General features: G+C 32.0%; 1 protein-coding gene across 4 annotated transcripts; it reads right to left on the reverse strand.

Moving 5' to 3' along the window:
- Positions 1-26548, reverse strand: LOC143080595 (UPF0434 protein Mmar10_2939-like). Of its 4 annotated transcripts, none has more exons than XM_076256510.1 (6): positions 20546-20683; positions 8379-8458; positions 5932-6075; positions 5123-5266; positions 3788-4606; positions 1-2635 (listed from the first exon to the last, which is right to left on the reverse strand). In XM_076256510.1, exons 2-6 carry the CDS (start codon positions 8425-8427, stop codon positions 2421-2423), a joined length of 1371 nt encoding a protein of 456 aa, XP_076112625.1. In that variant the 5' UTR covers positions 8428-8458; positions 20546-20683; the 3' UTR covers positions 1-2420. The 4 variants fall into 4 exon arrangements, with proteins under 4 accessions (XP_076112625.1, XP_076112626.1, XP_076112627.1 ...); XM_076256511.1 differs by lacking the exon at positions 20546-20683 and adding an exon at positions 8607-8759; XM_076256512.1 differs by lacking the exon at positions 3788-4606.

Below are 26548 nucleotides of genomic sequence, written 5' to 3' on the forward strand. Positions count from 1 at the left end.
CACCCTGTTTTTTTTTACAAAAAACTAAATATCACTAAAATAAAATTTTGAATCAAACCAAAAAGTATACAGATCTTTAGATTAATATAACAAAGAAGTGTGTACAGTTTCAAGCAATAATCATAAATTGTTTTTGAGATACTGCACGACATGTAAAAAAAAACATCCCCTTTTTTACAAAATACTCAATAACTCAAAAATAAAATTTTGAGTCATCACCAAAAAGTATACAGATCTTTAGATTAATATAACAAAAAAGTGTGAAAAGTTTTAAGTAATAATCATAAATCGTTTTTGAGATAAGGCACGACATGTAAAAACCCCCTCCCCCTTTTTTACAAAATACTCAATAACTCAAAAATGAAATTATGAATCATCACCAAAAAGTATACAGATCTTTAGATTAATATAACAAAGAAGTGTGTAAAGTTTTAAGCAATAATCATAAATTGTTTTTGAGATACAGCGTGACATGTAAAAAAACCCTCCCCCTTTTTTACAGAATACTCAATAACTCAAAAATGAAATTTTCAATCATCACCAAAAAGTATACAGATATTAAGATTAATATAACTAAGAAGTGTGTAAAGTTTTAAGCAATAATCAAGAATTGTTTTTGAGATACGGTGCGACATGTGAAAAAAAAACACACCCCTGTTTTAGTTACAAAGTGCCGTTACTCAAAAAGTTTAAATCTTATTTTCACCAAAAAGTATACAGATCATTTGACCATTATAAGAAACAACTATATCAAGTTTCATGAAATTTGGATAAGTCGTTCTCAAGTTACGGTGCGACATGTTTACGCCGGACAGACAGACGGACAGACGGACAGACGGACGGACACCGGACATTTGTATACCATTATACGTCTCGTCAAATTTTGACGGGTGTATAAAAAGCATAGATTACATATGATAAACAGTATGAAAGTACAAAGATAACATATAAAACATTATCAATATCTATATATAACAGTATTAAGTAAAAAGTCAAATGTAAACATACATTTTAGTACTAGGTGAGAAATAAGCTTATAACACTTTTTCCTCTGGAATTCCTGGAATTTTGGGACATTAAATTCATTTACAACTTTTATATCTAATCACACACCGGAGATAAAATATATATTTTTGTTAAATACTAAAAAATAGATAATAATAATTTCTCGGGACTTCCTAGAAATACTTGACATCAAATGAATCTACATTTAAACAATATATTCATATTTTGGATTTTCTTGATCAATTTTAATTTTCTAGGATCATCAATTCGGATTCTCTTGATCAATTTGGATTGTCTTAATCAATTTGGATTCTCTTGATCACATAAAATAGTAACTGATGTAACCGATACCATTACTTGGTATTAGGGATCATCTAACTGTAACATACTCTCACTTACAAATTGCCCTATTAGGAAACCAATACCATTGATATTACAAAGCGTCTTTCTTATTTTTTATACAATTGAGTGGCGGTATATTGATGTTTAAAAAAATATTAACCACTTATTTCACCGAAATGATTATGCCACTGACGACGAGATGTAGAATCTTTATATCATGCTTCCATATAAATGCTATAGGCTCAACAATAAACAATAAACAAAATTTAGAGATCAGCAAAAAATGTGTCATGAATACTTCCAACACTGTCAATAAACCTCTGTATGTTTTATGCGAAAATTTAGATATAACTGTTAAAATCAAAGTCCAGATTCGAAAAATAAATCATTTTCTAATTCTACAAAGTTGAATTCACTTTGAATTTAACCATTTTGAGGGTAAACAATGTAATCAAAAGCTACAATTTTCTGATATAATAGATGTACAATCCCATTGACAGATTTAACAGCTTAATTAAAGTTGTAAATATTTTGCATAACGGTTTTTACAATGTCATTATGACATATCAATATTAACCTGAGACACCATTTTAATATAGTACATACCTCTATGGATTATATTGAGGCCAAATAAAAAAGTATGTGTGGTTCCAGTTACATCTGAAAATAAATTAGGGTAGGTAGGTAGGGATTTTTTTTTTTATTTTATGGGTTTTTTTTACATTGAGTCTATGGGAGTAACATTCTGACTTTAACAGTGCTTAATGAAAAATGACAATAAAATCTTTAGGGTAGGCTATTTTTAAGCCGATAAAGTGGGAACGGTAGGGTTACTGGAACCACACATATATTTTTATTTGGCCTGATTGGCGGTAGATACCATGTATGATATTGTTAAACTCATCCGCGCTTCGTCATAAACTTAAAAAAAAAAAATATCCCATGATACGACATATACATCTTTTGATACATTTTGATATGTTGCCAATAAAAACACTTAAAAGTAATAACACATGGCCAGAATTGAAAATACTAGTAAATCGAAACACGGAGGTTAAAAGTGAATGATTTTATCATCGATCTTTAAGGAGGATACTTTCTTCAACTTTTCCATTGACTTCCTCTACTTGTATAGTATCTTCAATAATTATAGTTCCAGTTTGTTTATGACAGCACCAACAACGTTCAATCATCGGACCAGTCAAACAAAATAAGAACGATAGAGCGCTAAGCAAGCCAGTAAAACGGAATGACATGTTCCAGCTCCCTGTAGCATCTTTCAACCAACCTACAATCCAAATATATTGTAACAACTTCGTATTATAAACATCGGTTATTGAAGGAGTTCATGTTGTTCATGTTGTTCAATCGTACGGTTTTCTATGTTGTGTTTTGTTTACTGATATTTGTCTTTTGGAGTGTTTTTTTCGTTATTTTAAATAGGCTTTGTCAGTTTGAATATCTCTTTGGTATTTGTTTCCTCCTATTTTCCAAAATATCTTAAAAGTAAAATCACACAAATACTGAACTCCGAGGAAAATTCAAAATGGAAAGTCCCTCATCAAATGGCAAAACAAAAGTTCAAACACACCAAACAATTGGATAACAACCGTCATATTCCTGACTTTGATACAGAAATATTCTTATGTTTTATAGCTAGCTAAACCTCTAACTTGTATGATAGTCGCATCAAATAAGTTGGTAACATTGTTATCACTTTACAAAAATATATAAATGGTGAAGTTGAAATCATCTCTTCGTAAATTTGACGGACGCCATCACGAGTTGGTTGACTGTTATGGAATAACCGTTTCACAAATGATATCGGATATATTCCTTACGTCGTAACTACAATCCCCATCCCTTTCATAAATGTGACCTACCGAATTAGACTATTTACCGGAATTTTTATCTCATAAGCAACACGACGGGTGCCACATGTGGAGCAGGATATGCTTACCCTTCCGGAGCACCTGAGATCACCCCTAGTTCTTGGTGGCGTTCGTGTTGTGTATTCTTTAGTTTTCTATGTTGTGTCATGTGTATTGTTTTTTGTCTGTTTGTCTTTTTCATTTTTAGCCATGACGTTGTCAGTTTATTTTCGATTTATGAGTTTGACTGTCCCTCTTTTACAAAAATATATAACATTAATTTTTTGCATTTTTACATGTACAATGTACGTGGTATTGTACGAAAATATTATAGTTGCTGTTACATATATTTCACTTTTAGTTTTGATTTGACGAACAGTATTTTTCAAATATATATATCATTTGGTAAGATCTAACCGTTTTTTTAGAATTATAACTACTACAGCTCTTGTAATTACCTCAAAGTGTATAAAAAGATTAAGAATTTTATTTCAATTTTGCGTTTTTCTAAATCTCTTGATTTAACTATCTATAAATATTTATGAATTTCGTCATATTAAAATACTTACCTATAATAGGTTGACTGATAAAGATTGAAAAGGCACTTGCCATTGACAAAAGTCCGAATGCAGGAGAAAAATTATCAAGCCCTACGCAATCAACCATTAGGACACCCATCAAGCTCCAAAACGATCCAGAGAAGACTCCCATAAGTACGGCATAACATAACACTGCTTCTTTGTATGGCAAATGTGGTATACAAAAAGCAATGACTGTACTAACAAACGAACAAACCATAAATAAATGAGTACGAGAAATAATATTCAAGTCAGCAAACCATCCTAAAAAAGCCCTTGCTACGATTTCAGATCCACCTAATAAGGACACAGATAATGCTATGGTCTGTTTTCCAAGTCCTAAAGATTGTATATGTCCAGGTAGTGCTACTAAGTTTCCGGAAAAATTGGCCGTTTGAAATAAAATAGCACAGAACAAAATTGTATATTTAGCATTGTAAAACAGATCTAATTTGAAGATTCTTTTTTTGGCTTCATTAAAACATCCAGATTGTGTTTTTTCTGGTGTTTCAATCTTCTGAGGAGTAGCTAAAGCTAATTCTTCCTCTGTTTTTTGTTTCTTTTTCAATAACTGAGGTGGTTGTCGTAATAATAAACCTGCAGCACATGTATGGAAAAAAACTGCTCCAATAATAAGCAAAGCACCATGAAGTCCATATTTATCAATCAAAAATCTATACATATACGGAAATAAAAGACTTCCAAAACCACTAAAAGACACCATCAGTCCATTGGCTAAACTTCGTCTCTTTTTAAAATAAAAACTTATGATGGTAGTACAAGGAGCAAATATCAACCCGTAACCAGTACCTGTAGATAAAAAAAAACACTTTCAACATGCTGATTAAATAAAATCGCTTTCCCAATTATTTCAACCATTTTATGTACAGTTTGCTTTAAAAATATAATACAGTGATTTATAAAACATAACCAGTTGGTCTTTGAATGTATCTACTAAGCCGTTATTCACTTACTTTTAATATACAGATATATGATATAATAAAAGGGCTTTCCCATTTATCTCAAACTGTTGATGTGGAGGTTTATTTCGAATAAGATAATCCTTTGAGAATAGTTTCACATACATTTTTCCTATTCCCATTTTTAAGTCAAAACTGGTAAAAGGACATTATTATGTAATGTCAAGGTGAAAAATGAACTGGTAGAATATATCTAAAGTCAAAATAATTGAAATGTTAGGTAATGTGTTTTTTTATTTGCTTAATTCAAAAAGATTTCGATAGAAGGCAAAATGAAAAGAAAGGTGTCATGCAAGTTGTAGGTATTTGACGTTTGATATACAGGGATTTTATATTGATAACAAACCTGCAACAACTCCATAAGTCAAGAACAACATGTCCATCCTTGGAACAAAAGCACTTGCTGTATAGCCAATTAAAACCAGCACACTTCCTATAGACATTATTAACCGATATGTGTATTTTTCTCCAAGGAAGTTCGAAAATGGTCCTACAAATACATATTACAGAAAACTATACATTTTGTTAAATTAAGTTTCGTAAGAAAACCTTTGCTGCATTTACTTTCTTACATGATGATGATTAAATGTATGCTAAATGTTTGTGAATACAACGTTTACTGCAGGTGTCTCTAAGTTAAACATATTCATGTACCCCGAAAATGAGGTCATGTTTGGAAGATTAAGATGGACATAAACTACGTAAAATCAGTTAAAATATCACAATTGTTGTTAACATGGTTAAGGCAAGATAAATCCTGCCAGTTGTTTTTGAGACAATACAGTCATTCTTTTCAACAAATATAATTGAACTATTTCTTATGATAACTTACAATAGGGCCTAATAATGAAAACTTGACAGCTGAATCAGGAGTTGTGTATCAACATTTCTGGGTGTGAACTATACACAAATATAAACCATACAGTGACCTACAGTTGGTAAGTTCTACGCTATTTGGTCTCATGTGATGTGTTGTCTCATTGGCAATCATACCACATCTATTTACATATTTGTCATAAATATGTATTCCCTTGCAACCAATCAGTCTCTTCTTTGACTTTAGATAACTGAATCATGTCAGGGTAACTCGAATTAATTGAATAATTCCGACAAGTATTATATACTGTAATCGTCATGTAACACAAAAACACTCACCTAATCCCATAAAAAGCAATAGGCAAACACTTGATATCCATGCTGTGTTACCGGCACCAGCTTCATAGTATTCTAAAAACTCCGTGTATAACACACCAAACGACTTCACACCTCCAGCGATGACTAGGTATATAATACCACAAACTGTTGATAAAATATCATTTAATTAAAACTTTTGAAGGTACACTTGACTGTGTAAAATTGTTTCAACTCGTTCTGGTGGTTTGGGACATATACATTTATTACAAGTATATTTTTGATCTTCACTTTTCCTTCCTGTATACCCATTTGCAAAGGCAACATTCATAACTAAAATGATGACATGTTAAAGTCATATAAACATACATGTACTACCAGAGGCAACAGCAGTTTATCGATATTATAATTTCATAAATCCATGAAGAAGAAAAATAAATAATATATAAAAAAGGAACAACATAAACTTCCATAGAAGTGAGATCGGTGCTTCGACAGGGTTAACCCCACTTAGTCAGCATCCAGGGTTTATGATAGCAATTCAAATGGCATGTAAAAATGCTCCTGTATCTGCGTAAAAAAAATATCATTAACCTACAAGTAGTTTGCTTTATACCAATCTACAAAACAAATGTATCCATAAATTTTAGAATCAATTGACCATGAATTAAACTTTGGATCAAATCTTTTGAACCCAGATGAGCCAATGATAATACTACTGTATGCTAAATATTATTGACTAAACATAAGTAGTTAGACTTAAGGGGGCTCGCGGGTATAAATCTATTTTTTTTTTTTACTATAGGATTTCGCTACTTTTTCTATAAATGAACTTTATCATATATGTAATAGAAAAATTAAATTGAAACAAGAATGTGTCCCAAGTACACGGATGCCCCATCCGCACTATCATTTTCTATGTTCAGTGGACCGTGAAAACGGGATAACATTTCTAATTTGGCATTAAAATTAGAAAGATTATATCATAGGGAACATGTTTTCAAAGTTGCAAGTTGATTGGACTTCAACTTCATCAAAAACTACCTTGACCAAAAACTTTAACCTGAAGCGGAACGAACGGACGAACAGACGAACGAACGAACGAACGGACAAACGAACGAAAGGACGGACGCACAGACTAGATAACATAATGCCCATAAATGGGGCATAATAATGGGATCACCGTTCATTTAAGCTCACAATCTGCCTTTGATAGAAGCATGCTTTTTTGTGATGGTACTTTTTTTTGTTGAACCAATAGGAGATATAGGGGTAATATTGAATTAGAAAAAAAACTTAATTACAGAAATCGCTTAAAGTCATAAGAAACCTCAAATTAAAAAAATTAATGCATATGTTTTTATAAATCAATGGATAGCTTGCATTATAAAACTTATGTACATTCTTTAATTTGTTCATATTAAGGAAGCAATTCCCCGACATATTTTCCGTATGCAAAGTGACCTCCGTGTGACCCATCTTGTAAAAATCCAGTGATCGCAATACGCATGGATGTCCTTAAAATAAACTATTATGTGATTGTACATGTTAAACACGTGCTCAATATCCATGCTTTTTTTCATTGTTGACAAACAGTTGACAATCGTTAAACTTCGGCTTCAAAACACAAACTTTAATCATGTTAATAACTACCTGCCATATTTTCACAACAACACTGACCGATTAAAAAAATATTGACGATTATACGAAATTTATGTGAAAAAATAATAAAATCGTGCACAGATGACTAAGTTTATGATGTGTGTATGCATTGGTTCAAGAAATGGAATAACATTATTTTTCATCGGTCACTCGTTTATTATGACTTTAAATTTTACATGTTTTTTAGTTTAAGTACAGCTTATTTGAGAGAAATAATAAAACAAATATAGGTCACAGATGACTTTAAAAAGATTTTTCTATTTCAATACCAAAGGAGGATAATTTGGAGCTTTTTCAATAATATCAACATTTTAAAAGTCATGCTTTTTTACCATATCATAAAGTAACAACTAATTGTATGTGTAATGAAAAAATAAAATGTTTAAAATTTTGCCGAAATTAGTGTAACCTCACGCTTAATCTATAAAAAGTCTTAACAATTTTATGTTTCAACTTATTTGAAGCTAAATAAAGTAAATAATAGATTTGAAGTATCGCATAAGTCGGTGAAGCATGATTTAATCTTTCGCATTTAAATGTTCAGGTAAAAAAAAACATATAGCTAACCAATTTACACCTGTCAAGATAAGTAGAAAAATAACAACAAGAATGTAAGGATGAAAGGCAATTTGAAATTATTAATTATGCGGAAAGAAAATGTGCTATAAAAAATTACCAAATGATCAAAATGTTCGTTATTTTCCTTGTTTTCCTCCAACAAAAAATACTGTGTGTGTGGTTTTAAATACCTAAAGTCCTGGTATGTTTTTTACAAGAATGTATCACCTTACTATAAAAATAACACTTACGAATTAAAACAATCCATGAGTATCCCCGGTCAACATCCGTGTTCTTCATAGTCACACGGTTATTCAATGCATGGTTTTATCTGAAAACATAAAAAAAAAACGATATGTGATTGTATATTAAAATAAGAATCCAAACATCAAGCATTTATTGACTAAAATAGCAATGTTCTAAATATTGACATACAATAAAAACTAAATTCATACATTTTCATTTTTTGGCAAACATACCGTATCAGATTGTCCACTCATTTCCTGTATGAAATTGCTTGATAATTGGATGGCATCTGTTCCGGAACATTTATGTCAAGAAAATCAATTTTGATGTAATATGGTATTTTTTCAAGAAAATCTAAGGGTTAAGTATACAGACTACTAAACATGTCATTTGATCGAGAATTATGTAACACTGTCTTCAAAATAACGTTCATTCAACCCAGGTATGATTTAAATTGATTTTGCTATCAGCGAGTTATGTGATCATCAGCAAATCTATATAAAGTCATTTTAAGTCAAACAATAACACAAGACTCTTATATTTCGTTCTACTTGTGTTTTTACTACACTTCTCTTAATAAAAATACTTAGATTTTTCAGTGATGATCCTTTATTTTTGAATATAAGGGAACGGTCGTCATGTTTTTATAGTAACGAAAGTTAATATGGGTACACTAGGGAGAGGTCGTCAGGTTTTAACAGTAACTCGTGTAATTGGATGATTTTGAGTTTGTTAAATTTAATATTACGAGAACACACCCGCGAAATCGCGGGGAAATAGAGCATATGTAAACTGTAACAAAAAATAACTGGAGAATTCCAGGAGAGGTATCAAAAGTCAAAGGTACTTGGGGACTGGGCACATTTTTTCTTTTTTGCACTCCCCGTTTTTCCAAATACCGTTTTTTTATTCTTTCTGTTTTTCTGTATACTATGAACATACATATATATAAATATGTACTATAATTACTATATAAAACGGCCACTGATATATTAAAAGTCACCCCAGTAAACTATTGGAATGTACAGTAAATTATAGCAAATTTATACAATTTATTCATAGTATATATATATATATATATATATATATATATATATATATATATATATATATATATATAATTTAATTTTGGATGTAACGCGTCTTCTGATTGGCTGACGTTATATTGTTATGAGCCCATAGACATAATTTAGTCATGTGACCGTGACGTCATCAACGTTTTTTTCATGGTTTTCTACGGTTTAAAATGGAATTTAGAATTAAATTATAAGAAATTACTGTAATATTTTTTCTGTCTATTCGAAATAACCTAAAAAATGTGGTGCACACTGTTAAATAACCCGCTACGAGCGTTATTCAGTGTGAACCAAATTGTTTATATTATTTCTTCATAGACAGAAAAAATATTACAGTCATTCCTTAAGTAGTATACAGAAATATTTCAGTGACCGCCATGGATAGAAAAATATTGGAATTAATTATACATATAAATAGCAAATACATTTTATCTATAGTATATGAGCCAGTCCATGCGAAAAGGTACAAAAACGAAAATTTTACGAAATTCTAAAAAGTGTGCATAAATATTGGTAGTAGACTTGTGATTTATAAAACACATTTACTTTTCCTCATATCCTTAAGCTGTTATGTTATGATTTTACACTTGCACTAATACCAAAAATTCAGATATTTCTACGTCTTTTGCTGTTTTAATTGACAAATTCGGGATAGAATTGACAATCTTATGAATGTTTACATTAATGTAATTTTTTTCGGATAAAATCGTTTTTCAAAAATATTATAACAAACTTTGATAGTTTGTCCTGTAAAGTTTACCAAAAGGACTTTTTGTACCTTTTCGCATGGACTGGCTCATATGTATATATGATCATAGTATACAGAAAACCGCAAAAATAATTGTTCTGTCCAAAGTACTTATAGTATTATGCAAATTATGTTTAATTTCAAAACAGGCCTAAAGGGCAGCGGAAGTCTTTTATATTTCTCAAAAAGTCAGTCCGATGACGGAAACAATATATGGACGCCTATATTTTCGTTTTCCTCCCAAAATAGACCAAATTGAAATACTTTAAGCAAGGATGATAAATGCTAGAACACACACGTGAAATTACGGGCATCCATAGCGTGGTTCAAAGTATGTAAATTGTTGTAGGATGATTTTTTGTAAAAAAATCAATAACTGGTATCAAAAGTTATAGGAGGGGGCAATACCTTTTTCTGTTAACCTGGTATGGCCCTTTTCAATGTGTTGTTAACTATTATCTGAGATCAATTTAAGCTGTTAACTGTTTTCAACCCACTTTGTTAACTGTTATCAGCATTTTTTTCAATTTTTGTTAACTGTTTTTGCCAAAATCGAGGTGTTAACGGACCCCCTATTGCCCCATTATAGGTACTTTGGGACATGACAATTGTTTTTCTAGCCCGGCTCCTATTTTTTTCCTCCAAAACTCCTTTAATTTTTTTCTATTGAATTCAATAATGTTAGCGTTTATCTGTATATTATGAACATACATTGCTATAAATAAAGTGTATTTGCTTTTTACTAATAGATCCACGGGGATCATTGACATATTATCTAGACCCTCTCTATTTAATAAACTCAGTGACCGCCGTGGATAGGAAACTTGAAAATGATAGGAGATAGCAAATACACGTTATTCATAGTCTTTGGTATGTACAAAGTACAGAAAAAACGCAAACCGGATGTCTAGTCTGACTTAAAAATTTCGCCCAATGACGGAAAAATATCCGGACGCAGTTTTTTTCGTTTTTCTCCCAAAATAACTCATGAGTACGGATTAAATGAGATCAAATTGTTCAATTGCAAGTGAATAATTCATCATCGATGTTTCCTAGCTTATTGTTACAAAATTAAGCCATAATGGCTGCTAAAAGCGAATCAGTTTTCATTATTTCACTTTTATTGATTATTTAACAAAAACAAAAAACTTTTCATATATCTCGTACGCTTATTTTGAATATTTTTTGTAGCTAATATGACCATATAATCTTCATCGTAAATCCTGAAACAAAACATTAACCTGATGACGGAATGACAACAATCGGACGAACAGAAACTTAAACCAAAAACAGTTTCTGGGTCTATCGTAACTAGGGCATACAAATAAGCCGAATGTATATCTGTTTTCTGTATATCTGAACGATTTACAAGCATTTTATAAGAGTTAGATACAAAAGGTTTACAGTCAATAAGTGCAGACCTAGAAAATGAACTAGATGTGTATCTTAAGATTTTCTTACTGTTATATGCTGATGACACTGTTATTAGCGGATAGTAACACTGAATTACAAAATATGTTGAACAAATTTGTTTGCCATATATTGCAACAAATGGCAATTTAAGGTTAATGTTGATAAAACAAAATTCTTGTTTTTGCAAATGGCATACTTCCACAAAATTGAAATTTTGTATTAATGATAATGAAATTGAGATTGTTAAAAATTATAAATATTAAGGAATATTTTTTTTTCTAATAGGGGTTCTTTTTTACAAACTAAAAAATACTTACGAGATCAAGGAATAAAGACTACCTTGAAGAAGAGTAGAATCAATTACTTATCTGATGAATGTCAACTGGATCTCTTTTATAAGGCGATTGTACCTATTTTGTTATATGGGTCAGAGATTTGGGGTTTTGAAAACTTTTACGTATTGGAGCAGGTGCTTCTAAAATTTTGTAAACTCATTTCTCATTTAAAGCAATTAACCCCAGACTGGATAGTTTATGCAGAACTAGGCAGATTCCCATTATTTCTTCATGCAAAAGTTCGTATGATAAATTTTTTGGGGCAGAATTATATATGGTAAAGAGTGTAAAATTTCTCATGTTCTTTATAAATTATTACTTATCTATAATACTAAAATTACGAGGTCCAATTTGTCAGCCGTCATCACGTAAAAACAACGAATCAAAGAATTCAACTTTATATACAACTAATATAGTACAAAGGTGTAGATTAAAAATTACACCACTCCAGGCCCTTTTGTTTTCCACGTAATTAATATTGCCAATAATTAGGAAGTTCCGGGTCGAGTCCGATACCGATACCAATAGTATAATCACCTGTTACCTATTACCTTATCTGTACGCATCTGACAGGCGCACCACCAAACGGTGTATTCAGGATTAATATGCTATATACACGGGTCATAATCACAGGGTTGACACTACTAAATTGTCAAATTGTTACCTATTGTAGTATTTTAATCCGTAAGACTTTCTAAGATAACAATACGCATACTAAAAATCTGGAGTAAAAATAAGTTTCAATTTGATAGCGGGCATGACGTAAAACAGCGAATCAAAGAATTCAACTTTATTTATAACTAATATAGGACAATGCTGTTGATTAAAAAATACTCCATTCCAGGACCTTTTGTTTTCCGAATAATTAATATTACCAGTTCCAGTTCGACGGGTTCAAACAGAAAGATTTGAAAGCAGAGAAAATTGTGTATCTTATAATCGGCATGACTTTATCAGATGACAGTACTAATACTAAGATAAGGCTTCCGCATAGTTATATACTTTAATTCAGTCACGGACCCGCGATATCACGGGTGTGTTCTAGTAAATTTATATAACTATGGTTTTTAAAGTAAATGGTTGATTTTTATTTATGATAGTTGTGGAATGTCTCATATTTGGCTTGGCAGGATTGGGATTGGCATAGGCGGATCCAGGGGAGCCCTGCCCCCCCCCCCCCTCCCTCCTTTCGTGGGTAAAATTTGGTTGATTATATAGGGATTCACTGAAGCATGACTGGAGAGGGCCCCCCTTAGGAAAAGTTCTGGATCCGCCACTGAATTTGCCTAATAATTTATTATTTGTAAACTGCAAATTTAGATGTGTTTGTCACCGATTACCAATTGAGACGGAAATGCGAGGCTTATCACGAAACAACAGTTCATAAAACTTCAAAAAAGAGTAGCAAAAACTATATTTGAATGCGATATTTCTGTTCATTCTAATTTTCTGTTCTCTTCTTTTAAATGGCAACAAAAATACCAACAATCAATTCTAATGTATAAAATTTTTAATGGACTAACACCTGATTACTTAGCAATGCAGTATAGACTAATCATTATTCTATTATCAGACTATGGGGCCGTATCGACTTGTGACGGGTCGGTTTTGGGTTGGATCGACTTGGGGCCAGGTCAGTTTTGGGACGGAACGACTGGATACCATTTAACTGTACTGTATTGGTATCTGTTGTTATGGAGAAGTGTGTGGTCACATCCAAAGCTAAACAATGTATGCCGACGGATACTAGAAAACAGAACCTGATCTGGCACATTGGTTTACATGGACTCGTTCAATGTGTAAGAGAAGGTTTTACTGTCTACAGTGGTCGCTATCATATATAGGTATTTAATATAGAATAGCGACAGTTCACCGTATGTGTCAAGGTTGGTTCAGCTGATTCAACTCTGACTATGGTGGAATGAGACATATGTATACGATGTCAGTATTGTAAGTTTCTTTCTATCTAGGTGTTATATTTTATAGTTTGTTTTAACTATTCGTGATTACAGCTTCTCGAATTCTTTAATATTTGGTGTGAGGAATACATTATTGCTTTCATTTTTGTCTGGTATGCTTCATCTTTCTCTGCATCATATTGCCGTACCTCACTGTGACATCATAGTTCATTAGTCAACATTTAGGCTGAGTGATGATATCAGTTTCTCAGCTACCATACCAATAGTTGAACTACATGTCTATGTGAGTATAACATTATGTTAAGTTTCGTGTGTAGGGTCCCCTTGCCTTGATCTCATTTCCCCATGGGTCATTGATAATGTTAAGTTGGTACAACATCGATGGTAAAATCAGAAATTTATGCAGCACACTATATGAAAAAGGAATTTCCTGCTTTTTTCAAGCATCCAACAGTAGAGTAAGAACAATTCAGTTCCATTAGGAAAAGGGCATACAAAACATTGTATGAACAGAACAACCAAAAACCCTTTCAGAAAAGTCAACCTTTTCGAAGGAATTGTTTGAAATAAAACTAGAGGCTCTAAAGAGCCTGTGTCGCTCACCTTGGTATATGTGAATATTAAACAAAGGAAGCAGATGGATTCATGACAAAATTGTGTTTAGGTGATGGTGATGTGTTTGTACATCTTACTTTACTGAACATTCTTGCTCCTTACAATTATCTCTATCTATAATGATCTTGGCCCAGTAGTTTCAGTGGAAAATGTTAGTAAAAATTTACAAATTTTATGAAAATTGTTAAAAATTGACTATAAAGGACAATAACTCCTTAGGGGGTCAACTGACCATTTTTGTCATGTTTGACTTATCTTTAGGTCTTACTTTGCTGTACATTATTGCTGTTTACAGTTTATCTCTATCTATAATAATATTCAAGATAATAACAAAAAACGTCAAAATTTTCTTAAAATTACCAATTATGGGGCAGCAACCCAACAACCGGTTGTCGGATCCATCTGAAAATTTCAGGGCAGATAGATCTTGACATGATAAACAATTTTACCCCATGTCAGATTTGCTCTAAATGCTTTGATTTTTGAGTTATAAGCCAAAAACTGCATTTTACCCCTATGTCCTATATTTAGCCATGGCAGCCATCTTGGTTGGATGGCCGGGTCACCGGACACATTTTTTAAACTACATACCCCAAAGATGATTGTGGCCAAGTTTGGATTAATTTAGCCCAGTAGTTTCAGAGGAGAAGATTTTTGTAAAAGATCACTAAGATTTACGAAAAATGGTTAAAAATTGACTATAAAGGGCAATAACTCCTTAAGGGGTCAACTGACCATTTCGGTCATGTTGACTTATTTGTAAATCTAACTTTGCTGAACATTATTGCTGTTTACAGTTTATCTCTATCTATAATAATATTCAAGATAATAACCAAAAACAGCAAAATTTCCATAAAATTACCAATTCAGGGGCAGCAACCCATCAACGGGTTGTCCGATTCATCTGAAAATTTCTGGGCAGATAGATCTTGACCTGATAAACAATTTTACCCCATGTCAGATTTGCTCTAAATGCTTTGATTTTTGAGTTATAAGCCAAAAACTGCATTTTACCCCTATGTCCTATATTTAGCCGTGGCAGCCATCTTGGTTGGATGGCCGGGTCACCGGACACATTTTTTGAACTACATACCCCAAAGATGATTGTGGCCAAGTTTGGATTAATTTAGCCCAGTAGTTTCAGAGGAGAAGATTTTTGTAAAAGATTACTAAGATTTACGAAAAATGGTTAAAAATTGACTATAAAGGGCAATAACTCCTTAAGGGGTCAACTGACCATTTCGGTCATGTTGACTTATTTGTAAATCTTACTTTGCTGAACATTATTGCTGTTTACAGTTTATCTCTATCTATAATAATATTCAAGATAATAACCAAAAACAGCAAAATTTCCATAAAATTACCAATTCAGGGGCAGCAACCCATCAACGGGTTGTCCGATTCATCTGAAAATTTCTGGGCAGATAGATCTTGACCTGATAAACAATTTTATCCATGTCAGATTTGCTCTAAATGCTTTGGTTTTTGAGTTATAAGCCAAAAACTGCATTTTACCCCTATGTTCTATTTTTAGCCATGGCGGCCATCTTGGTTGGTTGGCGGGGTCACCGGACACATTTTTTAAACTAGATACCCCAATGATGATTGTGGCCAAGTTTGATTAAATTTGGCTTAGTAGTTTCAGAGGAGAAGATTTTTGTAAAAGTTAACGACGACGGACGCAGGACGACGACGGACGACGACGGACGCAGGACGACGGACGCCGGACGCAAAGTGATGGGAAAAGCTCACTTGGCCCTTCGGGCCAGGTGAGCTAAAAATCTGTAAAAGCATATAAGTCTTAAACAAAGGCTACAGTAGTATACCCCTGTTCGAAAGTCGAAAGTTTATTGAGAAAAAACAAATCCGGGTTACAAACTAAAACCGAGAAAAACACATCAACTATAAGAGGAAAGTAACAAAACAACAGATTGAAACACTTAAGTGCAACAAAAAAACAAACAACAATGTAACGCACAAAGAAACGAACTAAAAGATAACAACCGTGACTGCCAATTTCCTGACTTGGTACAGAACATTTTAAGAAAATAATGGTAAGTTGAACTAGGTTTTGTGGCTAGGCAAACCTCACACTTTTATGGCAATGTTAAATAAGATTTAAAAACATGTATAAAGTGCAATTTTTAACAAGTAAACAAAAACTCGTTGTTTCATTTATTCTTTATTGGTTTGTTCTCATAGGCATTTTTTAAGATTGTTTGCATTCTCAATTTTATTTGTCATACTGGCATTTAAATCTTGTAAATGGTTTCCGTGTTTGCTCTGTGCAAATTTGATCTATCTATTAAAATATTAAAGCATGCAAATCATGAGTTTAAATGCCTTGCTTGCAAACTTTGTTTGATTATTTGCTCAGACAAGTAATTAAGATATACACCTAAATTAAATGTGTAGGCCAATAATACAGTTAGAAGACTGTTACTCCACCTAACCATTGAATTTATATGTCAATCAAAATAACAATGTCTGATCAAAATAGCTAAAGAAAGTTTGCAAGCAAGGCATTTTAACTTTGGACTTGCATGCTTTATTATTTCAACTGTAAAGTTTTTGAGACATAAAAATTAGTACAAAATCATCATTAATGAGGCAATAAGTCATATAAATGATCATTCAATGATTGGGTCAAACTCCCATTATTATGGATCTTGTACTGATATTTTACTGTCTACTGTTTCTTATAAGTCATCCAAAGGTTTCAATCATTTCGGCATTTTTTTAAATTGGGTTTTCTTCATCTTTATTATTTTTGTATAGTGTTTTATTTATTTATCAAAATTAACAAGAATTGGTCAAAAACAAGAGAAAAATTGTCGTGTTAATAGCCCAAGGCCAAAAAAAGGTCAAAAGTTAGGATGAAATTGATCTTGTAGACGAAGTGAAACAAAAACATTTAAAACTATGGACCATAGGACCAAGCAAACCAATAATTTATAAACATGATAAATAAACATGTAAAAAAATCATCATCAAGTAGAAAAAAAATCAACCAAAATCAATCTAATTATGTTTATATATTTTATTTAAGATTTTCCAGTGTCTGATGTTCCATTAGATGTACTTTCTATTTTTAACTTTCTTGCATGTTGAGGAATCAGATTTGGTATACCATTATTAATTGGATATGCTACTTGAATCTCATCACAAACCAGCTCATTATTATCTTTGTCATACCTGCAAAGAGAACAGGACAGTTTGTAATGACAATCAATTACACTCCACATTTATTTGACCATTTTACTTTATTATCAGATGCACTGTAATAATTGGCAGCTGTTAATTCAAAAAAATGAAGGCCACAAAAATATTTTAATAAAGTTGTCAATAACTGAATTACTGATGACATTTTTTTGTCTTGATTTTTTAACATGTTTGGGTTTAGGTTGACAAAATTATATGACAGAATCATAATTCTTATGCGACTAAAAAAAGAATTATGGATAATTGTATGTAACAAGTTAGTATTTGAAACAGATTTGGCCCTTCAAAATTCATCAAAATAAAAAACCGATACCATTACTCATATTTTTAGCTTTAGAAGAAAGGGTTTACAGAAAAAATGAATATATATTATGTTATTCTTGACCAAATTTTGACTGTTATGTCATACCCAAGATTTGTCATATATTTTTAGCAAAAATATGCTAATTGTAAGAACATTTTTGCACAAACATCACCCATATAATTATATGTTTGTCAATGAATAGATAAACACTAAATACAACTATTCAAATATCTGTTTTGGTTACAGTTGTTCTCTATATTATTTTTGAGCATGTTCAACCTTAAACATTCTAAGATTTCGCATAATGAATGAATGAACAAATGAATGAATCTTTAGTTCCTCTGTATATATGAAGATTTTGCATACAAAAAGAAAACGAGTAATTATTTACCCAATAAAACAAAATATCATACATTTTGAGATAAATACACAATGAAAAAAAATATACATAAAAAATTATTTAGATAAACACACAAGGCCTAAAATAAAATATTGTTTGTTTCCCCAATCCCGACAGACCCTGCAAAAATGGTGCTACCCATAAATCTTATTGTCAAATCTAAGTCGAATATTAATTTACTCATTTCTGATTTTTAGCCTCTGGCCTTTGTTAGTCTTGTATTATTTTAGTTTTTATAGTTTCTTGTGTACAATTTGGAAATTAGTATGGCGTTCATTATCACTGAACTAGTATATATTTGTTTAGGGGCCAGCTGAAGGACGCCTCCGGGTGCGGGAATTTCTCGCTACATTGAAGACCTGTTGGTGACCTTCTGCTGTTGTTTTTTTCTATGGTCGGGTTGTTGTCTCTTTGGCAAATTCCCCATTTCCATTCTCAATTTTATTGCCAGATCATCCGATAATTTTTTAAGCTTTTTGGAAAAATAAAATTATTTTCCTACCTACCTACCCATACCTGGCTTGGCAGGATTGGGATTGGCATAGGCGGATCCAGGGGAGCCCCCCCTCTTTTTGTGGGAAAAATTTTGTTGATTATATAGGGAACCATTGAAGCATGACTGGAGCGGGCCCCTCCTTAGGTCAGTCAGTGGGCCCCCCTTAGGAAAAGTTCTGGATCCGCCACTGATTGGGGAAACAAACAATATATTAATTTAGGCCCAATACACAGATACACTGTACCAGTATACACAACAACAAAAAACAATGTCTTTAAATTCAAAATTAAAGCTGTTTTCAAAAAATATTTGCATGTCTGAATTTTTTAAATATGGGGTAAACATGTTTTGCTATGTTAGACATCATTCAGGACCAAACTATAGGACCGAGATCCTATACTTCATTTTAACAGCTCCTAAAAGTAGTTTTTGTTCCTTGTTCTGGTTCTTACCGTATAGAGGGTTATTTTCGCTGGGTGAAAATTTTCGCTTATTTTCGCAGATAGAACTAAATCGCCAAAATAAATTCTGAATATTTTAAAGAGTTCATGCAAAAGATTTGAATCCACCAAATTAATAAACCCCAAAATATGTTGTACACATTATTCAATAAAAATTGCAAAATTTTACACCGCGAAAATTATCTGCTATACAGTATATGACAAAAGCTAACGCAATGTCAGGCTTATATGTATGATTGGGATACTCTGTTTCTTGCCCTGGTACCAACATGACTAATGCAATGTCAGGTAATAGTGTGTATAATAGTCCAGGGACACTTGTTCATTGTCCTTGTACTAACATGACTGACGTTATATCAGTCAGGGGGCTTACTTAAATGAGTGATTTTTTCAATCACTGATTCAAGTAACATTATGTCCATAAAGGTTGGAAGTAAGAGTTGTCTTTCTTTGATAATCACCTATTTAAGTAGTACAAATTAATCACTAGAAGAAGTGATTTAATTTTATTGTAGCTTTAAATATAGAATACTAATGATCCAGGGACTAATAATGTTGCTAAAAATATCAAAACCAACATCTGTGTTGATAGGATGACCAGGTCATTTCAAGTGATGACCTTGTACTGAATCTAGGATAATGACATAAAATTCACTTGTGTAAATATCAAACCTCAATTTCCTTCATAAAAATCACTTCTTTAACACTGTTTAAGCATCATTATTTTAATAACCCCCACTAATTTCAACACCCCCAAACAGTGAGATTTTTATTGCGAACAGTAGAATTTTATTACATAATCTGAAAGATGAAACCTTGAACTTTACAGGAAAAATACTCCCACTGCTGGGAAAAATCTATTAAAAAAGTATCAGTTCATTATGTAAAGCCGTTATTATAGCATTTTTTCAACTAAAATATAATTTGCAGCTAAATGATAGCATCAAAGGCACAAATCTTGCTACTGAAAAGAAGCAATAGTTCATTTTTGTTCAATTTTACTAATGAAAAAATATTAACATAACCTATGTGTTTAAAATTTTGGTAAAACTACAAAATCACATTTTGTGACAAAACCACAAATTTACTACTCAAATAAGTGATTTAAAAATCACCTATTTCAATAAGTACCCTGACTGTATATTGGGATAGGACACTTTTCATTAAACATACAAGCTCTTACCTTAATTGAGTTTTTGATAATGGACACACAACAAACTCTAGCATAGATTCATCAAATTCTGTAGTTGAAGTTGCCTTTCTGTAACCATTTAAAAGACATGATGAAGTGGAAAACTTTGATTGAACACCAATTATGTTGTGTGTGAAGACTTTTCCTAAAAATACAGAGTACAATGATTTTGTAATAAACAAAAGTTTTACAGCAGAAAGAATATATATCTTTTGTGAAAAATAATGAACTAAAAACAAATTTAATCAAATTAACCATGATAACATGTCTCTCTTCCTTTCTGGCAAAATAAAAAAAAGAATGTTATAAACTGTTATTTAATGAATAAATATATAATAAACAGATGATGAATATACGATTGGATTATGTACAAGCCGTCAATGACCTAATATGGTATATGCACAGCCATTTTATATGAAGTTTCACCATAGGTTGTTCCCATTCAAAATTTACTGACTGTGCACATAGGTCGTCAACATCAACATGCTGCATCGATGGACTGCGGAAAATAAGTATCCTATAGACTGTGGTCGAGTGGTGTAGAGCGCTGGACATGAGGCTAAGCAATTGGTGCTGTAGTGTATCAAAGGTGTGAGTTGGAATCCCACTGAGCATGCTGAGGGACAGACAAGAATTTGTCAGCAGAAAACTCTAACACTGTTGGGTGTAATTATAAAACATCTGAATAATAGTCAAGTCAACAATTTTTTCCACTAGGGCGCTGGATCTTTTCGAGTAACGATACATGTACACAATAAATGAATTATATAAAGGCCTAAAAAGTGTACACAACAACACCAATAAAAAAAAGACAATCATATTATTTACTGATGAAGGATATCTATTATCCGAAATATTTATAAATACTTACATTTTTAGTTCCTTTTTTTGTTATTGTTGTTGTGACAATTTTTATATATATATATATATATATTAGTACGACGCTAGATTAAAACTGACATGGAAAGGTAACACCCGGCCACCGAAGGCTTCATTTTTATGAAGCCCAGGTGATCGTGTGGTCTTAAGAGCGCCGGTTACAGTGCAGTCGATTTGGTGTCACGATATCTCAGTAGCATGGGTTCGAATCCCGGCAAGGGAAGAACTAAAAATGTTTAATTTACAGATCTAACATTGTTTGGTTGATGTTTAAACAAGTTGTATATAATGTTAGATGTGTAAATTTGCTTTCACAATATATTTTGTTCTTCCCTCGCCAGGATTCAAACCCATGCTACTGAGATATCATGACACCAAATCGCCTATATATATATATATATATATATATATCTATATCTATATCTATATCTATATCTATATCTATTCAAACCCATGCTACTGAGATATCATGACACCAAATCGCCTATATATATATATATATATATATATATATATATATATATCTATATCTATATCTATATCTATATCTATATCTATAAACTAGTCTAAATTGAAAACTACATGTATGTTCAAACCTATGATTGCGTTGGATAAAAACTGCAATTTTTATATGTGATCATGTAAAACAAATTTCGTTGTAGAAGGGTCTAAATACAGGCAATATAGGAAAGGTGTACTGACATAAGTGGTCTCTAAACACATTAACTGCAAATGGAGCTTTCGTTAGTAGAAGCCATATTAACTATGTGTGAGAAAAACGTAAAAGCATAAAATATAGTATATATACCAATACACATGATTAACAGCGCCTGGTGATGTTTCATAGCCTGACTGGTTTCAGTCCAAAAAGGACCTTCATCAGAGGCAGAATGGTGGATTAATATTTGCACCCTATTTATATAGATATGGTAACCAGCGGTTGAATTAACCGGCTGTTTAGTTAACCAGGGGTTCAGATTTAACTGGCGGTTCAGAGGGTCTAAATACAGCACAAACAACATTTTCCAAAAGACCAAAAAAGTGAAGAAGTTTTTTTTAAAACTTTTTATCATTTTGTACGCTGATGATACTGTTTTGATGGCAGAATCAGAAACTAAACTCCAAAAACTTTTAGATTGTTTCCAAGATTACACAGATGTATGGAAGCTAAAAGTTAATGTTGATAAAACAAAGGTCATGGTTTTTTCAAGGAGGCGACCATCATGTGATTTTCAATTTTTATTTAATGGCAAAAAACTTGATATTGTTGATGAATTTAACTACTTAGGAATAGTTCTAACAAGAACAGGCAATTTTAATAAAACAAAACAGTTTAATGTAGAAAAAGCTACCAAGGCTCTGTACGAAGTGTTAAGACTAGGTCGACTACATAATCTTTCTATAGGTAGTCAGCTGGATTTATTTGATAAAATGGTAAAGCCAATACTACTGTACGGTTGTGAAGTATGGGGTATTGGCAATAACGACATGATTGAAAGGGTACATCTAAAATTTTGTAAATTGTTATTAAGTCTGAAAACATCTACACCCTCTTATATGATTTATGGGGAGCTTGGGAGATATCCTATAGACTTGGACATAAAAACTAGATTGATTTCATTTTGGGGGAAATTAAACTCTGGTAAAGAGACAAAACTATCATATATCTTATATAAATTGTGTTATCACATGTCTATTAATGACAATGTGAATTTTTCATGGTTAAACAGAATAAAGACTATTCTGAACGAATGTGGTATCCCAAATGTGTGGGAAACCCAATCTTTTATAAATTCTAAGTGGTTAGTTTCATTCATCAAACTTAGACTTAAAGATCAGTATGTACAAGTCTGGCATTCTTTACTTGAAAACTCGCCAAAAGCAATAAATTACAAACTTTTTAAAGATTGTTTTGGAAAAGAAGGTTATTTTGAAATTCTTGGGAACAAATTGTCTATTGATTTGTGTAGATTTAGGACCACAAATCACAAGCTCCCTATTGAACATGGTAGATGGAACAATATAGCTAGAAACAATAGAATTTGTCTTCTATGTAATAAAAATGATATTGGTGATGAAATGCATTATATATTAGAATGTAAATACTTTGAAGAAAACAGGAAACATTGTCTGTCAAATTATTATTTAAAAAATGCAAATATCGTCAAATACAATCAGATTATGTCTTCAAAAAACAAATCAGAATTGATTAAACTATGTAAATTCATAAAGATTATTAACACAGGTGTATGTGCTCCTGGCTGAAATGGACTTCATATATTGTTTTAGCAACTATTTAATTCGTTCTGTCTTCTTGTAAATATTGTACATAATTCATTTGTCTTCTCTATACCTATGTAATATGGTTTATTGAGAATAAAGATATATATATATATATATATATATATATATATATAAATGTAGATATTTACAACCTGTGTAAACATCAACCGAAAAATGTCAGATCTGTAAATTTGCTTTCGCAATTTTTGTTCTTCCCTTGCCGGGATTCGAACCCATGCTACTGAGATATCGTAACACCAAATCGCCTGCACTGTAACCAGCACTCTAGACCAGACAACTACCTGGGCTTCATAAAAATGAAGCTTTCGGTGGCTGGGTGTTACCTTCCATGTCAGTTTTTTTCAATTTAGTGTCGTACTACAGTACATAATATATAAGACAAAATATATATTAGTGCATGACGATAAAATGTGCCCTTTTTTTAGACGCTAAAATTTTTTAGTGACTTTGTCGAGTCACGTTATTTTTTTCCAAAAGCAATGGTTATAATAATTATATGAGACTAATGAAGAATCAGGGTAAAATTTTAACCAATTTGACTCTAACGGTAGCCAAAAACTACTGTTTGACCCCATACTTTACAGGGCATTACTACCCTCTTTTAATTTAAGAAAATAAAATAAGAATAGCCTTGCATCTTAATCATAATTAAATGTATTTGGACTATTATCATGATTATTGCTCTAGATTTTCAAGTGACTGTGATCAGGAACTATAATGCTCTAAATTTTCAAGTGACTGTGATCATGGTGATATGGGACTATTATTTATTGCTCTAGATACCATGTATGAGGGTTATAATGGGGGTACCTTCATGAAGAATAATGTTAAGTTTTCATGGCAAATGAATTTAACAGTAATTTTTGGTGCATAACAATAAAATGAACACTTTCTTTTAACAATAAAAATATTGACTAATTTTGTAGGATCAGGCCACAATTAAAAATATTTTGGTTTGCCCAAACCCTACTCAAGGTTGAGACAGTGGGTAGGTAGGTAGGCATTTTCTTTTTTTTTTTTTTTTTTTTTTTTTTAAGAAATTGAAGTATCGGATGTTTATTAATCTTCACGGCTATCTGATAAAAAAAAAACTTCTTCAAATCAGGACAATAAAAGAATTTGAGTAGGCAGCTTTTTTCTGGGTAGGTAGGGTTTGGGCAAACAAACCTATTCTTTTTTATGGCCTCACCTTAAATTTGTTCTAAAAATAACATTAACAATAATAATTTGGGACCTCTTTCGAATCACAGTAAGGATATTTTGACTAATCAAGGTACAATTTTAACCAATTTGACACCAAAGGTAGCCGAAAATGACTGTATGGTGCCTGACGGTAAAGGGCATTACTACCCTCATGTATAATGTGACACTGTTTAGTGTTCATGGTGTTATCCTTATTTAATTTACAATGTTGAACTTAAGCATACTCAAGGAGGTTATATGAGGAGGAGAGTGATACAAAATTAGCATCCCCAGGATAGCAGTTCAATCAGAGAAAAATGATAAAATTATCAAGAAATTCACATGTTTTTCGCCCACTTGATATGGCCCTCTGATGTACCAGGCTGTAACTGCGAGCAGTTCGGGCTATTAGATAAATCGCATATGTCACGTTATTATTATCAGTGACGGGGTCATTAAAGTTCAGGTGTATTTTTGGTAACAATGCAGTGTATAGGTGTTTATGATATGGAAAAAGATCGGACGCGTAATTTCAAAATCAATCGTCTGTCTACTGTGAAAAAAGATAAAGAAATGACAAAGTTATGAGGGTTTATTTAAAGGAAAGTTAGAGTGCGATTTGTATTCAACACTACATTGCTTTAAACAAAGATTTTCGCTTCACCTTTCAATTTCTCACAGTTGATGGGAATTGGTAGGTTATCATGGTTATAATCATAGAAAATATACGAATATGACATGCAAAGTACTTTAGTTAGGGTGACCGGTAACGACCGGAAGGAATATTTGCAATTGAAACATAGAGAAATTTATCAGGAACAACGTAAAAGTGCTTTCTGTTGATATTAACATTGACGGCAATGAGACAGATATTCGTTTCATTTCTATTGGTAATAAGTTTACTTTTAGCATAAAATTTTAATTTTCAATTACTTAATAAAAAACATCAAATAAAACATATTAACATGTCAATAAATGTATATATATCCAGTCAGTTTAGACCACCTCGTGTGTTTCCGTTCTTACTCGGGTATGTAATAAGGACAAAATCTTTCTCTGTGACAGAGTCAATCTCAACTTATTATCACCCACTTACAGAAAAGTCGGTAACATTTTAAGTGTAATTATCGTCTTTCGTCCTGTCCTCTCTCCTTCTCATATAACCTCCTTGGTATACTATAATACTGTTTTACTGTTTTTTCTTTAACATGTTTAATGTATTTGTGATTGTAAATGTATTGTATGTATGCACTTGACTCGTTGGGGTAGCTCTTTTTTTAGGGGTTCGTATGGATAGTAAACCCGGCAATTGTAACAAGCCCCTGTGATTGAAAGATGCCAACTGTGATGTAATGCACGATGTATAATGTATATGCATTTGTTTTAGGATTAAATAAAGCATTTACATAGCTCATGTTGATGAAAATGATTAAATTAAACTTTCAAAGTATTATTATGACTTATTTATTACCTAATCTTGATGAAAGATGTCTTATGTTTGTTGACATACTAGATATCAAATGTGCCTGGTATCCACCCTAGATAGCTAACCGCAAATCAGTTCATTGTTAAACAATTCAGCGATCTATCTAAATACCAATACAGATCAGTTTTCGTAAATTTCCTATT

Source organism: Mytilus galloprovincialis, chromosome 6 (genome assembly GCF_965363235.1).
Source record: "Mytilus galloprovincialis chromosome 6, xbMytGall1.hap1.1, whole genome shotgun sequence".
Lineage (NCBI taxonomy): Eukaryota > Metazoa > Mollusca > Bivalvia > Mytilida > Mytilidae > Mytilus > Mytilus galloprovincialis.